A 15,973-nucleotide genomic window follows, 5' to 3' on the forward strand; every position below is an offset into this window, starting at 1 on the left:
TTGGCTTTAATTAGAATTTATACCCACAATCTTCTAGACATATGGTGTGCGTAAATTCTCATGTGTGCAGTCGAAATGGGGCATGGATATGGGATGGGTGGGTTGTGTGCATTTTAAAGAAGTATGGTCACTATTATAGAATACACCCAATCTGCGCCTAACTTAGGTGCAGGTATTTAGGCCTGGTTTTAGGTGGCTTAAATGGGTGTGCCTATATTTTAGTTGCAAGAACGGCATGTGCGCATATTCTATAAACTACGCCTAGCTTTAGGTGTAGTTTATAGAATCGCGTTTAGTGCATGGTTTTTTGGCACCGACTTTTAAAGGTGCCACTTGGCCCTTAGTGCATGCTAATATGAATGCACTAGATGGTTAATGCTTCCATGCCCATTCCCCACCCATCAATAGCATAAACCAGGGTTCTAGAACTAACTAAGAGCTCATGGGTAGAAAGTTTCATAAGAATTGAAATTAATATATGAAAAAATTAATTTGTGAAAAGGAGAAAAATATGAGCAGACTTTAGCGCTCCCAATCCAAATAGGTGACACACAAATCAATATGTATTAAATTTTTTATTAACAAGCCGAATCCATCTATCCATATCCTCATATACATACACACTCTCATATACGGTTCACTCGTTCTCTCATTCATGTATCTAGTTTATAGCAGCAAGACTCATAGAAGGCTGCAAGCGACGTGACCACATCACACCATTTTTGCAAAAACATCATTGGCTACCAGTACAATACAGGGCTAAATTTAAAACTCTATGTCTGATCTTCAAAGCCCTGAAAGGAAATGGCCCTGAGTACCTGAAGAATAGGATGACCCTCCACACACTGCCAAGGACACTAAGGTCCTCTCAAGGACTAACACTAACCACACTCTCTCCAAAATACATTACACGATGTGATACCCGCAAGCTAGCCTTCTCCGGAGTAGCCCCCACACTCTGGAATGCGCTGCCTGAAAGGCTCCGCTTAACACAAGACTATCTCATAAGTACATAAGTATTGCCACACTGGGACAGACCAAAGGTCCATCAAGCCCAGAATCCTGTTTTCAACAGTGGCCAATCCAGGTCACAAATACCTGGCAAGATCCCCAAATAGCTCAATACATTTTATGCTGCTTATCCCAGAAATACTACTACTTATCATTTCTAAAGCGCTACTAGACGTACACAGCGCTGTACACTTGAACATGGAGAGACAGTCCCTGCTCAACAGAGCTTACAATCTAATTAGGACAGACAAACATGACAAACATGAGATAAGGGAATATTAAAGTGAGGATGATAAAATAAGGGTTCTGAACAAGTGAATAAGGGTTGGGAGTTAAAACCCGGGTTCCTGTGTGAGCCATGCATATGTAGATCTATTCCCTGTCCCTCTTACCTTCCTTTTCAGCCTCCCCCACACCGTGAAAAGATGAGATACAAAAGGAATAAGCAGTAGATTTTCCCCAAGTCAATTTAATAATGGTCTGTGGACTTTTCCTTTAGGAAACTGTCCAGACCCTTTTTAAACTCCGCTAAGCTAACCACCTTTACCACATTCTCTGGCAACAAATTCCAGAGTTTAATTACACGTTGAGTAAAGAAACATTTTCTCCGATTTGTTTAAAATTTACTACTTTGTAGCTTCATCGCATGCCCCCTAGTCCTAATATTTTTGGAATTAGTAAACAAATGTTTCACATCTACCCGTTCCACTCCACTCATTATTTTGTAGACCTCTATCATATCTCCCCTCAGCCCCCTCTTCTCCAAGTTGAAGAGACCTAGAAGCTTCAGCCTTTCCTCATAGGGAAGTCATCCCATCCCCTTTATCATTTTCGTCACCCTTCTCTGTATCTTTTCTAATTCCGCTACATTTTTTTTTGAGATGCGGCGACCAGAATTGAACACAATATTCGAGGTGCGGTCACACCATGGACCAATACAAAGGCATTATAATATCCTCACTTTTGTTTTCCATTTCTTTCCTAATAATACCTAACATTCTATTTGCTTTCTTGGCCGCCGCAGCACACTGAGTAGAGGATTTCAACGTATCATCAACAACGAAACCGAGATCCCTTTCTTGGTCGGTGACTCCTAATGTGGAGCCTTGCATTACGTAGCTTTAGTTCAGGTTCCTCTTTCCCATATGCATCACTTTGCACTTGCTCACATTAAACGTCATCTGCCATTTAGACGCCCAGTCTCCCAGTCTCGTAAGGTCCTCTTGTAATTTTTCACAATCCTCTCACAATTTAACATCTTTGAATAACTTTGTGTTGTCAGCAAATTTAATTACCTCTAGGTCATTTATAAATATGTTAAAAAGCAGAGGTCCTAGCACAGACCCTTGGGGAACCCCTCTATCTACCCTTCTCCATTGAGAATACTGACCATTTAACCTTATTCTCTGTTTTCTATCTCTATTTCAGGAAGCAGGTGAAAGCTTGGCTGTTCAACCAGGCCTTTAATGGACGAATTAACTAAAGTGTTAGTCTCACTCACACACACAAGGAGTGACTCGGGCTGCATATAGTGCAGCAGGACATGTTTATCCACTCCTACCCTAGCTGAGATAATATTTAACCATCTCTCTGACCTCATTGTAATTTTGTCTAAATCAGTCGCCTATTTTTTAACTCTTCTGATTCTCTTACCTATCTGTATGTTCCATCTTTGCTTTACCTTTCACTATCAATTATAATGATATATTACGTATTGTGTTGACATTGTAAGCAGTATACCATGCCATACTTTGTATTGTTGCTTGAATATTTTTACTGCTGTAATTGCCTATTGCTCATGCTTTATCTATTCTTACTGTACACCGCCTTGAGTGAATTCTGTGCGAGTCCGGCTCTCGGCGTTTCAAAATGGCCGCCGAGAGTTGAAGTCTCGCGAGGCTGCTTCAACTCTCGGCTGCCATTTTGAAACGCCGAGAGCCCAACTCACAGAGGATGCAGCAGGGCAGCTAGCAGCAGCGCTCCAGGCAGGAAAGCGGGGGCTCTTTCTTTCCTGCCCCGAGCGAAGAGGTACCTCTAGACCACCAGGGATAGTAGCGTAAGGGGAGGGTGGTGACAGGGGGTAGGGAAGGTGATGGGGGTGAAGAGGGGGCGACCGGGGGCGGGGTGGTAGTGTTAAAAGGGCGGGGCGATGGCGCGAAAGGGGCGGGGTGATGGGCACGTCCTCGGCGGCTGCGATTCGTTGGAAGGGGAGGAGTAGCGTGTTTCCCTACTCCTCCCCGTTCGTTCATGTGCGTGGTTGTGTACATGTTCCGCCCTCGACGTCATCACGTGTGACACGAGGGCAGGGCATGGAGACATGGTGAGTGTTCTGGCTTCACCACCATGAACTTACAAACCGGTGTCTGAGAGCCTGCAGTGACGTCAGTGTCCTCAGAACGTTGAGGGTGCGTTTTATTATAGTAGATATGAAGAATATGTGTGTTCGTGTGTGTATGTGTATATATATATATATATATATATGATACTTGTCATGGTTAAACCATGCAATTATAGGCAGCATTTGTATTCAGTATTTGTTATGATTGTGGCCATGTTTCATGCGCTCATTCATTTCGCCCCCTGGTGGTCAGACCTGGTGGCTGCAATGGACTGTCTGGTTGCTGTTTCCCATGTTCCCGAAGTCATGTCAGTCCAGTCCGGATCTTCCAGCCTTCCAGACTGTCTTGGGATTTTCGGAACTTAGCAGCACCCTTATCTGGTGAACTCCCTTGAGGGTTGCCTTTATGAACCACATGGAAACTTTCTACTTTGCCTTGGCAACAGAGGTCATCTGATGAGCTTCTCGTCGGTGAGAGTTGTTGCAGTGCTACCGGTTCTCCTTATCCTGTGGTGGACCTGCCCTTTTTGTTTTCCAGGGGTTTATTTCTCCTGCTTGCTGCCTGTCCAAGACTCGGCGTGTTTCCTGGTTTATGTCTACTGCCTTCTGCCTGCCCAAGACTCGGCTTGTTCCCTGGTTTATTCTACTGCTTGCCGCCAGCCTAAGACTGTTTGATTTCCTGGAAGCTTCTACTGTGCCCTGCCCTGCCTGTTCCAGCTTGCTCTCCTTCTGCTACAGCTTTAGTCCGGCTGCTCCAGTCCTGGTTGTATCTGACTGTCTGTGTTCTGCCTTGTCTCTTGTTTTGGGTGATTCTCTTGCCACTGCCACTCCTCGGCAGTGGCCCAAGGGCTCACTTCTCCTCACTAGTGTGACAGATTGCCAAGGCCATGAGCTCGGAAGAATCACCCACCGGAGTGATAGCACACCTTTATAAGCTCTATAATGAAGTGAATGCACAGGTACAGCTGCTAAATCAATATGTGCAGCTTAACCTCCCAGGACCTAGGACATCTCCAGTGGTGGCTCCTCCAGATTCAGACTCAGGACCGGCGACAGCTCTGGTAAGGCCAGGTATCCGTCTGAAGTCACCCCCAAGATATGATGGGAATCCTAAAGACTGTAGGGGTTTTCTCAACCAGTGTGCTATAATTTTTGAGCGTCAAGCTCGAGATTTTCCTACTGAGAGAACCCAGATAGCTTACATTATGTCTTTACTGTCCGGGCAAGCGCTAGCCTGGGCATCCCCTCTCTGGGAGAAGGACTATCCCGTGCTCCAGGATCTCCAAGGGTTCCTGACTCAGTTTAGACGAGTTTTTGAAGAGCCCGGGAAAGTTACCTCTGCTACTTCTGCGCTATTGGCTTTAAAGCAGGGAACAAAGACCCTGGGTGACTATGCTATTAAGTTCCGCACTCTGGCCTCTGAATTGGCCTGGAATAACGAGAGTATGGTCGTGACTTTCTGGCAAGGACTGGCACCCCAAATTAAAGATGAGTTGGCCGGACGGGAACTTCCTACCAGGTTAGATGACTTGATTGGACTGTGCACTATGATTGATATTCGATTTCAGGAGCGTAGCCGCGATAGTTATCAAGTCACCTAGTCACCGGTATGTGCCACAGATGCCTAGTCCTCAGGAGGCTTCTCCCCAACCACCTGTTGAACCCATGCAACTTGGCCATACTTCACTTACAATGCAAGAGAAACAAAGGCGTTGGACCCTTAACCTTTGCCTGTATTGCGGTGAGATTGGTCACTACGCGGTCAAGTGTCCACTTAAACCTGGGTCCTTGGATCAGGGTCTGATGGCAGGCACTATAACCAGCCAACCGTCTGACTTTCGGCGGACCCAATTTCTAGTACCAGTAGTGTTTGATCAAGGTCACAGAAAGGAGCTGACTGAAGTTTTGTCTGGACTCTGGGGCTGGTGGGAATTTTATTGCCGAGTCTCTAGTTCAACAGCTTAACATTCCTACACAAGAATTACCTAAGACTATTCCACTTTTTTCAGTTTATGGGTGCGTCGAGGGATATGTAAGCACCCAAACGGTTCCGGTGAGCTTGTGTATTGGCAATCACCGAGAAGACTTCTCCCTCTACGTCCTTCAGTCAGCAGTGCAACCCATTGTATTGGGCTCACTTCTCCTCACTGGTGTGACAATATTTGAATAAGAGCAAGCATTTAGCTATCAAATTAGATACATGAATGAGAGAACAAGTGAAGTGTATATGAGAGGGTGTATGTATATGTGAGTACTTCTTATGCATGAGGACATGGATAGATGGATTCAGTTTGTTAATAAAAAATTGAACACATATTGATTTGTCTGTCAGCTATTTAGATTGGGAGCACTAAAGTTTGCTCATATTTTGGCACTTGGGAGATTTTCAATGATAGAGAAACTTATCCACCCTCTAGGAATAGCCTTTAACCTTAGGGTGGCATTCTGCTTGGGTGAGTTCTTACTCTGAGAATTTCTCCTTTTCACATATTAATTTTTTCATATATTTCATTTCATATGAAACTTTCTACCCATGACCTCTTAGTTAGTTCTAGAACCCTGGTTTATGCTATTGATTGATAACTCATGTACCGGTTCTTTTCACTTACTGAAGTAAAACTGACTAGCTAAATGGAGATAGCTAGCAAAATGAAATTACCTGGCAAAATATAGGCAACTAACACAAGTACAGGCTAGGTGTATATTTATTTTCATAAAAAATACTTTAGTGCTAAAATGCCCTCCCGCGGGAAGTGGTGGAGATGAAAATGGTAACGGAATTCAAAGATGTGTGGGATAAACATAAAGGAATCCTGTTCAGAAGCAATTGGATCCACAGAAGCTTAGCGGAGATTGGGTGGCAGAGCCGGTGGTGGGAGGTGGGGCTGTGTGGTTGGGAGGCGGGGCTAGTGCTGGGCAGACTTCTACGGTCTGTGCCCTGAAAATGGCAGATAATGGCAGATACAAATCAAAGTCAGGTATACACATAAAGCAGCACATATGAGTTTATCTTGTTGGGCAGACTGGATGGACCTTACAGGTTTTTGTCTGCCGTCATCTACTATGTTATTGTCCTGCTTATTTTTGAAAGAGAAGGCCGGCCATCTTCCAACACAAATTGGGAGGTGGCCAGCCTTCTTCTAAACCCAGCCAAATTGATATAATCGAAAGCCAATTTTGGCCGGCTTCAACTGCTTTCCGTCGCAGGGCTGGCCAAAGTTCAAGGGGGCGTGTCGGCAGGGTACCGAAGGCGGGATGGGGCGTGGTTAAGAGATGGCCGGCTTCCGCCAATAATGGGAAAAAGAAGGCCAGCTCTGACGAGCACTTGGCCGACTTGGTCCATTTATTTTTAGGACCAAGCCTCAAAAAAGTGCCCCAACGGACCAGATGACCACCGGAGGGAATCGGGGATCACCTCCCCTTACTCCCCCAGTGGTCACCAACCCCCTCCCACCCAAAAAAATATATATATAAACATTTTTTTGCCAGCCTCTATGCCAGCCTCAAATGTCATACACAGCTCCATCACAGCACTATGCAGGTCCCTGGAGTAGTTTTTAGTGAGTACTGCAGTGCCCTTCAGGCAGGCGGACCCAGGCCCACCCCCCTCCACCTGTTACACTTGTGGTGGTAAATGGGAGCCCTCCAAAACCCACCGAAACCCACTGCACCCACATGTAGGTGCCCCCCGTTACCCTTTAAGGGCTATAGTAGTGTTGTACAGTTGTGGGTAGTGGGTTTGGGGGTTTTGGGGGGCTCAGCACACAAGGTAAGGAGGCTATGCACCTGGGATCAATTTGTGAAGTCCACTGCTATGCCCCCTAGGGTGCCCGGTTGGTGTCCTGGCATGTGAGTGGGACCACTGCACTATAAATGCTGGCTCCTCCCACGACCAAATGGCTTGGATTTGGCTGGGTTTGAGATGGCCACCATTAGTTTCCATTATCGGCGAAAACGAATGGCGGCCATCTCTAATGCCGGTGATCTCTAAGTGCCTCCCAAATTTTGAGATTTGGCCGGCCCCAACCGTATTATCGAAATGAAAACCAATTAAGTTACGCATGTTGTTACAGAATACTCTTAGATTTCAACACAGATCTCTAGGCATGCTATGTAGAATCTGGGGGTAGATTGGGTGTATACTATAATATTGTGCATAGTTTTTTGAAACATCCATGACACACCCATGGCCATGCCTTCTTTTCGGCTGCACGCATTAGAATTTATGTGCACCATGTTATAGAATGCTTCTAGAAAAATGTGCACTTGAATTCTAATTCTAACTGGGGGCTGCTGGGATAGGAAGTCTTTGATTCTGTTGTAAGACCTCCTCAAGGGCTGCTGGGAATTGTAGTTTTTACCCTGCCTCCAGCCCTCTGGGGAAAATGATCTATGCCTTCTCCTGACATGTGGAACTCCCTGAACTAAGAAATGTCCTCTGGGCCTTATCTTCTCCTCTGCTGGTACCCCCACTGTCTGTTCCCTTATCCCCGTCTTCACAGTGGATAATGTTTTTGTTCTGTTTTCCTTATTTCTACTTTTCTCCTTCCATTATCTGATTTGCCTTTCTACCTTCTCTTTCTCTTATTCTCTCTCACCATTTTCCCAAATCTGTCTGGTTCTTTCCTATGTTTTCTTTCAACATCTACTCTGTTTCATCCGTTATCAGTTTTTGTAAACTTTCTTGTATGTCTCACTATTTCTGGCCTCTTTCAGGGCTGCTCCAAGATACTTAACCTTCATCCCACCCATGGGTGTAGTTTGGTCATTTCATTTGGGGGGGGGGGGCTTGGCTTATTAGCATATCATTTGCATATATACATGTTCATTATGGTTCTTCAAAAAACACACACCACAGACTAAAATTATCCGATCAATCAATGACTACCCTTCCGGAAATCACTAAAAACCCATCTTTTCAAGCAAGCCTACCCTAATAACTAAGACTAATCCTATGAACCAATCTACCCATCACATATCCAGGAGACAACGACCTAGACCACTTCTCCCACCTAATTTCCCTATGCTTATCCCATATTCCATCCCCCTTCCACCTCTTCTACCCCTCCTCCATTGCTCACCTACCCTTGCTCATACCTCTCCTAATCCGTTCTCTCTTACCCATCTCTACCTACTTATTTCTTTTATTATTCTGATATACTTAACTTATTTTTTCCTTCATCGATACTCTGTAATCTCTGTTACTATGTAAGCCGCATTGAACCTGCTCTGAGTGGGAAAGCGCGGGGTACAAATGTAAAATAAATAAATAAAGCCCTTTAGTGTCTCTAATTGGTTAAGTACCAGTTTTGGCACTGATTAGCTTGTTAATCAAGTTGTATGTGTGCAATTTGGCTATGCAGCCAAATTAGCATGCACATCTTAAGGCACCTTTTATAGAATTTGGGGGAATGTGTGTGTGTGTGTATATATATATATATATATATATATATATATATATATAGTGCTCAGACCTTCCAACCTGCCCAAACATAGGAGAGGTTGAATATCACCATCATCACACAGGGTATTAAACCATGAAGTTCATAAACAATAATAAAGATAGTATAAACACTTATCTGTTTCAAACAGACGCTGATCTCTTCAAGATCTTCCTTTGTTACTGTGATATATAGTATAACTTGGCCTCCGTTGTTATAAAGAATGCTCCAAACCATGTTGGGAAGAAAAAAAACCCTGTGATTGAAACAATTATGTGCACAAAAAAGTACTTAAAAAAAAGTTCTCCACTCATCTTGACAGAATCTATCCTTGAATCTCATCCTTCATATGTACAACATTACTCGAAAACCTTCAACAATAGTAGTTTCCAGCTTCCAAATGAATTCCAGTGTGTTGCTCAGCCCAACACACTGAATAGGTTCATAGGTATGAAGTTCTCAAAAAAAAATTTCTATCATTATTTAAAAGGGAAACTTTTTAAATAATCTATTCCCATTTATTTATTTGTTGGACTGATATGTTAGACAATTTTTTTTGAATATACAGTCTGCTTTGTATACTTGTGTTAGGTCTTTCCTTTCATTATGAATGGAGTTCCCTATACTTTATTTATTTTTATGATTGATAACAATTCTGGTTAAGTCACGGGGGGGGGGGGGTCTTTTACTAAGGTGTATTAGAGTTTTTAGCTCACGCTAAACGCTGAGACGCTCATAGGAATACAGTGGGCGCTTCAGCTTTCAGCATGAGTTTAAAAGCTTGCGCACGTTAGTAAAAAAAAAACCCTAAATGCGGTATATCAAGTTTTTAAAAAAAAATAGTAATAAACATAATAGTAGTAGTAGTAGACTGAGGTAAAGTATAACATAGATTTTAAAATTGTATGTACACTTTTATATGGATATTTACATTGAGATAAAGACAAGTATAACATTTACACTGAAGTATAGCATCACGATGATAAAGATAGTGTAAGAATTTTAAAATGGATATATTGCAAGGTTTTTTTTTTAAATATATATAATTGTTTACATTCTCCCCTTTTAAAGACATTGGGTTTCAACAGTTCAAAACTGCAGAAAAATCTCATGGAAACTGGCTCAAGCTGTACCTGGATGGAAATACCTCTGAAGTCCTCACAAACCTTGGGAAAAAGGTTCTTAAGCAGTATTTAGATGCCCTGAAAATGCTGAGTTCTTCATTAAGCAAGCAAGTGGCACAGTATGATTTATACTCCATGATGGTAGGAACAGCCATTATTGTAGAGGTAAGTTTTGAGATATAATGCAAAAATCAGTTGGTGATGGACAGGATAATAACTTGGACCAATTTAATTTATAGTATTCTCAAATTTAAGCCAGTTTGCATACAGAAGAATACTGCTTACAGGCAATTTTATTTGAGCAGTAATATATGTGTGTTTAGTGTAGTTATATTATGAGGCAAATTCAGTGATGAAAGTTGTGGAAAACCTAGAGGCCCTTTTACTAAGCCGTGTAGGCGCCTACGCGCACCCAACGCGTATCAGTTTAGAGTTAACGCCCAGCTACTGCGAGGCCCGGATGATAATTTTAGTGTTTTTTGCATGTCCTACTCGTGCCAGAAAACAATTTTTATTTTTCTGCACGCTGTGGAAACCGGGCGGTAGTCATCATTCTATGTGCATAGACGATTACCGCATGGTTACCTTGTGAGACCATACCACCAGCCACTGACTTAGTGGTAAGGTCTCACAAGGTAACCCAAAATGGATGCTCGCCAGTTTTTACTTTGACGCATGTACATTTTCAGCAAAAATTTTAAAAAGGCCTATTTTACAGATGCGCTGAAAAATGGATTGGCACGTGCCCAATTTTTTGGCGCACCTTAGTAAAAGGATCCTCTAGTGAGAGAAATAACTAGCCATTAATAGTTGTGTTCTATTAAAGATGATAATTTCACCTTTCTGTAGAAGGCCAGATTTTTCTCATTCTGCTGCTTTAGTTGTTAGGATTCCTTGTTCTCCTGCTGCACATGGATAGGATGGAGGTTTAATACTGGTTTCTAAATGGGAAAAGTGTACTAAAAGAAATTGTTTGGAGTAATGCTTGCAAGAATGTGGGCACTTGCTATTAGAGCGCCCAATTCAAAATGGCCACCAAAATACTGTAGTATAGCAGAGAGAGGGAACAAAGTATGATGTTCAAGGACCCTGATGCTTTGCTCTCTCGACATACTGCTATTTTGTCATGTTTGTTGCTGGTGCCTGGATTGTATGCTAGAGTCTTTTGTAATTGGGTGGAGAAGGTACTTAATTGTTGGGGGCAGCTGATGGATGACAACAGGTTTTATTCCTTTGAGAGTCTTGCTCTTAGATAAGATCTATCACCTTCAGCTTATTTTTCTTACCTCTAGTTGATCCACTTGCTTTCTGCACCATTTATTAAGGCTAGGTGACGTAACAGGCCTCAGTTTTGGATTAATAAAGTGCTTACCTTAATTTTGCAACCTTGTCCAGCTGTGTCATTTGAAGGCCTACCCTCAACCCTCACTTACATTATCACAGGCAGATTGAACTTTCTGTGATTCTGAGAACTCCACAGAGATCTTCTGAAATTGAGCTTGTATAGATTCCATATCTCAGTTTTCAATGTAGAAATATTTTAAAAACACCACAACCTTAGTCAGGGAAGTTACTGCCATGTACAAAGAGGACAAGCCTTCCCAAACAAAGTTGAGTGAAACTTGCTCAGATCTTACAAATGGTACCAGCGTGGCAGAGAGAGAATATGTCATCTGGTAGCTTCCATCAGTTCCTCCCTGGACAGATGATCCAGGTGTTACACTTGCCTGAGAGCTTCCCTCCCCAACCTTGACACTGACCTGCAATGAGGAGTGTTGCAGCTCACATCCGGGTGGAGTCACCGCTGTAGGGGGGAGTGGGGCATGGCACTGATCCGGATTCATAGTAACATTAGAGTCTCCCATGGCTCCTGCTTCACACAGCTTAACTGGAAAGTTCAGCACTTGACGGGAGAATACTTTGGTGATGGTAGCTTGCCGAAATGTGGATGAAACCTGAGATGCAGAGGGAAAGGCCTTAGGTTTCCCCTTGTGCTTCTTCTCCATCATGCAAGGAAAGCACTAAGACATCCTCCTTCGGCTTCCTTCAGTCGGCCATCTTGGATCTCTAAATGACTATTTTATACACATAAATTGACAACCAATGGAAAATTAGACCCACAAGTTGAAAAGACATGCAGATGGAAATTGGCAAGGACACACACACACACACACACAAACACACATACACTCTCAGTGCCTTCTTGCACCTATGCACAGACATCTACACAAATGAGCATCTGTAATTTTCTTACAGATGAAGGTTATACAGCTGAGTTATAGTTAAATAGTATTTTAATTGTTTATTCTGCTTATTAAAGAGATTGAAGCCCAGTCAGTGCACATATTTTGGATTTTCAGGTTGTACATATTACTCTGTTGCATTTGACATACACAAATCAATGCTTATTGACTGTAAACTCTAATTAATCTGCAGTTACTACTACTACTACTACTTAACATTTCTAGAGCGCTACTAGGGTTACCATTTTTGTTCATTTTGTATGCAAAGTAGCAGAGGCCTTCAATAGAGCTTGCATAAATTGTCTTGACATTTAAATACATTTAATAACTTGCAGTGCATTAAACTACTTTCAGAACGCAGAATATTTTCAATCATTTACAAGTTCTAGAGAGATGTACCTAACAGTAGTTAAATAAAAATCTGATTTTCATTGAATGTCATTTACTAAGAGACAAATCCTTTGACAACAGACTCCCAGATAACTGTCCTTGCCTTCTTTTAGATGCTTTAACCTTTAATTAACTCCAGGCATTTCACTGCAGTTGAAACTGTGGCCAGTAGAATGGCCAGTGGGCCATAGGTGCTTTAGTCCAACAAACTGTGACAGACAAAAATTATCAGCAGATATGGAGCTTTGGGGTGGGAGTGCAGAAATCATCTATTGGTAGATCTTAGCACTGTGAAACTGTCACATAATTACTGTTCAGATGGCTAAGCTTTTACAGGGTAATAGCTTCAGAGAATTTGAAACAAATGTGATTTCCAATAATTCAGACAGGTTAAACAATTTAGAACACAGTAAACCATGTTTACAAAATGTTAATGTATGCTAATGGGAGGTAATGTGTATTAATTGCTGCCACACCCATAGGAGTAACATGGAAGCAGTAGTTAGTGTAAGCTAACATTTTTAACATGTGCTATATATTAGAGACGTGCATTTGTTAGTACTCAAGCATTAAGGTTGAAAAAGCTTAAATGTACATTGATTTTTTTATCAAAACGAATATGTGAAATGAACTGATAAAACATCTGAAAATAGTGGGGAAAAGTCTAAGTGAATCAAAAATGAACTGCAAGTTATTGCCCTATGTGCATTCCTGCTATATATTTGATATGATTATATCTGGAATTTTAAGACTTTAATGTATCATATGCATATGTGAAATTTTGCCAGTAACATTCTTCTCGTATATAAATATACCATAGAGAATGTGCATGGCATTAAAGTTGATGTGCTTTCTTTTACAGATTCTGTTTCTGTTGCTGCTCAGCATTCCGAAAGGCCTGGGCAGCAGTGCGGAGCTAGAAGTGCCGTTGTCATCACCGCTCTTCTCCCTGCTGTTCTACTTGATGTGCCTGCTCCTCTCTGCAATTCATGTCATTGTCTGTACCTCCACAGAAAACTCCTGTTATTTTTGCACTTTATCATGGCTCATTGCAATAGGAGTGATGATACTTATTTCTGGACTTTTCTGTGTTATTTTATCTCTCCTTGGAAAGATGTGTGCAAATTCAAAATCCCTGAAGAAGGTAAGCTGCTTGGACTTAGAAAACATAACTAAATATCTGTCTAAGGAGCTGTCTCCTAATGGGAGAAATTTTAATGCAAAGGTCTTGGCCTTTATTAAACACATTTTCATGCGCTAATGCAATAGTTCCCAAACCTGGTCCTGGAGGCACCCCAGCCATTCAGGTTTTCAAGATATCCTCAATGAATATTCATGAGAGAGATCTGAATACAGTAGAGGCAGTGCATGCAATTCTCTCTCATGAATATTCATTGTGGATATCTTGAAAATCTGAATGGCTGTGGTGCCTCCAGGACCAAGTTTGGGAACCACTGCTCTAATGAATTCATCTAGTATTTGCATTCTTCCAGTGCTGTTATTCATACTGTGAGAAAGTCTTAAAGCACAGGCAGAGGATTCAGGTGTACTTAATTGATAAACTGCTGGCTTTTACAGTATGTTCCCAGTGCATAGAAGAGTAAGAGATGGATAGAGCATATACCTGCAAGCAATCTACGTTTTTCTGTTTGTGTTGCCATCACTATTAGACTGGAATATTTCTTTTGGAGTCAAGCACAGACATCATAAGATTAGATTGCAGACTTTAACATAGTAACATAGTAAATGATGGCAGATAAAGACCTTAACTGTCCACCCGGTCTGCCCAACAGTCACACTCATTATCAATTCATAATTAAACCAACAATGAATGTGATATAAAATACTTAGTCATGGTCTTTGTTTGCATTTCTGGAGCATAGACTGTAGAAGTCAGCCCCACGCTGCTCTTATGTTCCAACTACTGGAATTGCTATCAAAGCCCACTCCAGCCTATCTGAATCCATCTTGTCATTTGTGGGACACAGACAGTAAAAGTCTGCTCAGTACTGTCCTCATGTTCTAGCTACTGAAATTGCTATCGAAGCTCTCTCCAGCCCATCCTAAACCGGATTGCCATATACGGGACACAAACTGTACAAGTCTGCCTGGCACCAGCCTTAGTTCTTTACAGCCGGAGTCTCCATCTAAGCACCACGCGACACGTCAATACACATGCAGCTATTTAAGTTTTGCGTTTTTATTTCTTTATATACCATTCATTTTCTAATTAGAGATCCTCTATGTTCATCCCACGTTTTTTGAATTCTTTCACCGTTTTTGTCTTCACCACCTCCCTTGGGAGGGCATTCCAGGCATCGACCACCCTCTCCGTGAATAAGAATTTTGTTACATTACTCCTTAAGTCTACCACCCCACAACCTCAATTCATGTACTTTAGTTTTACTGTTTCCCCTTCTCTGGAAAAGATTTCTTTCTATATTAAAACCTTTCAAGTATTTAAAAGTCTATATCATATCTCCCCTGACCCTTCTTTTCTCTTATTAAGGTCTTCCAGTCTCTTCTCATATGGCTTTTGGCGCAAGCCCCATACTTGAGGGAAAAGGGAAGGATGGTGCTAGGTTAGGGGGTGCAAGAAACATCCCACTCCAGCCTAAAACTGGCAAAAATATTTAAAAATAATTGATAAGTATTGCAGGAAATAGCATGAAGCTAGCCCCTCTGTTTACTAAGCTGTGCAGCAATGCCGACACAGCCCATTCAAAGTGAACGGGCTGTGTTGGCATTAGCGCATGGCAGCCACTAGCACGGCTTAGTAAACGGGGGGGGGGGGGGGGGGGTAAGTCAGGTAATGCTGTATATCACTTGCATAGAATATTAAGATCTATTTAAAAATGCATATTAAACAGTCTAAGGGCCCTGTTTACTAAGCTGCACTGTAGGCGTGCAAACTACTTTTTAGTACTTTTTAGCGCACGCTAACGATAGAGACACCCATAGGAATATAACGGGTGTCTCTGTTGTTAGTTCGCGCTAACAGTTGAGACACCCATTATATTCCTGTGGGTGTCTCTATCGTTAACACGCGCTAAAAGGTTTTTGCGCCTACAGCGCAGCTTAGTAAACAGGGCCCTAAAATTCTATAAAGCCAGACAACCAGAATAATTAACATATTTTAACCTTTTGACTCTTATTGGTACATCTTTTCTCCCTCTACCTCGTGTCCCTTAGTCTCTCACCTTTTTCCTGCCTCAGTAGGTGTCTCTTGCACCATCTCCTTGCTGTCTTTCACTCTTTCTGCAGGAGAAGAGAGCCGAGGGGAAAGGTAGAAGCAGCAATCTGTGCTCCCAGGACATTCATTGATGTTGCTAATGTAATTCCTCTTCCCCGGTCTTCAGTAGATAAAGTGCGCACCTTTGAGTTCTGCTAAGGCCAAGTAAACTCACCATAGCCCTAGTGGTTCAG

The 15,973-nt window shown here is 42.2% G+C and overlaps 1 protein-coding gene across 3 annotated transcripts in view; it reads left to right on the forward strand.

The window, feature by feature from the left end:
- PIGG (phosphatidylinositol glycan anchor biosynthesis class G) overlaps window positions 1-15,973 on the forward strand; it is a 207,083-nt gene that overhangs the window by 64,929 nt on the left and 126,181 nt on the right. For all 3 annotated transcript variants that reach the window (XM_030194469.1, XM_030194470.1, XM_030194471.1), the window contains exons 7-8: window positions 9,862-10,079; window positions 13,410-13,691. In XM_030194469.1, the coding sequence (XP_030050329.1) occupies window positions 9,862-10,079; window positions 13,410-13,691 (500 nt within the window). The remainder of the gene's footprint in view (window positions 1-9,861; window positions 10,080-13,409; window positions 13,692-15,973) is intronic.

The sequence above is a fragment of the Microcaecilia unicolor genome, chromosome 2, assembly GCF_901765095.1.
Source record: "Microcaecilia unicolor chromosome 2, aMicUni1.1, whole genome shotgun sequence".
In the NCBI taxonomy this organism is placed as follows: Eukaryota; Metazoa; Chordata; class Amphibia; order Gymnophiona; family Siphonopidae; genus Microcaecilia; species Microcaecilia unicolor.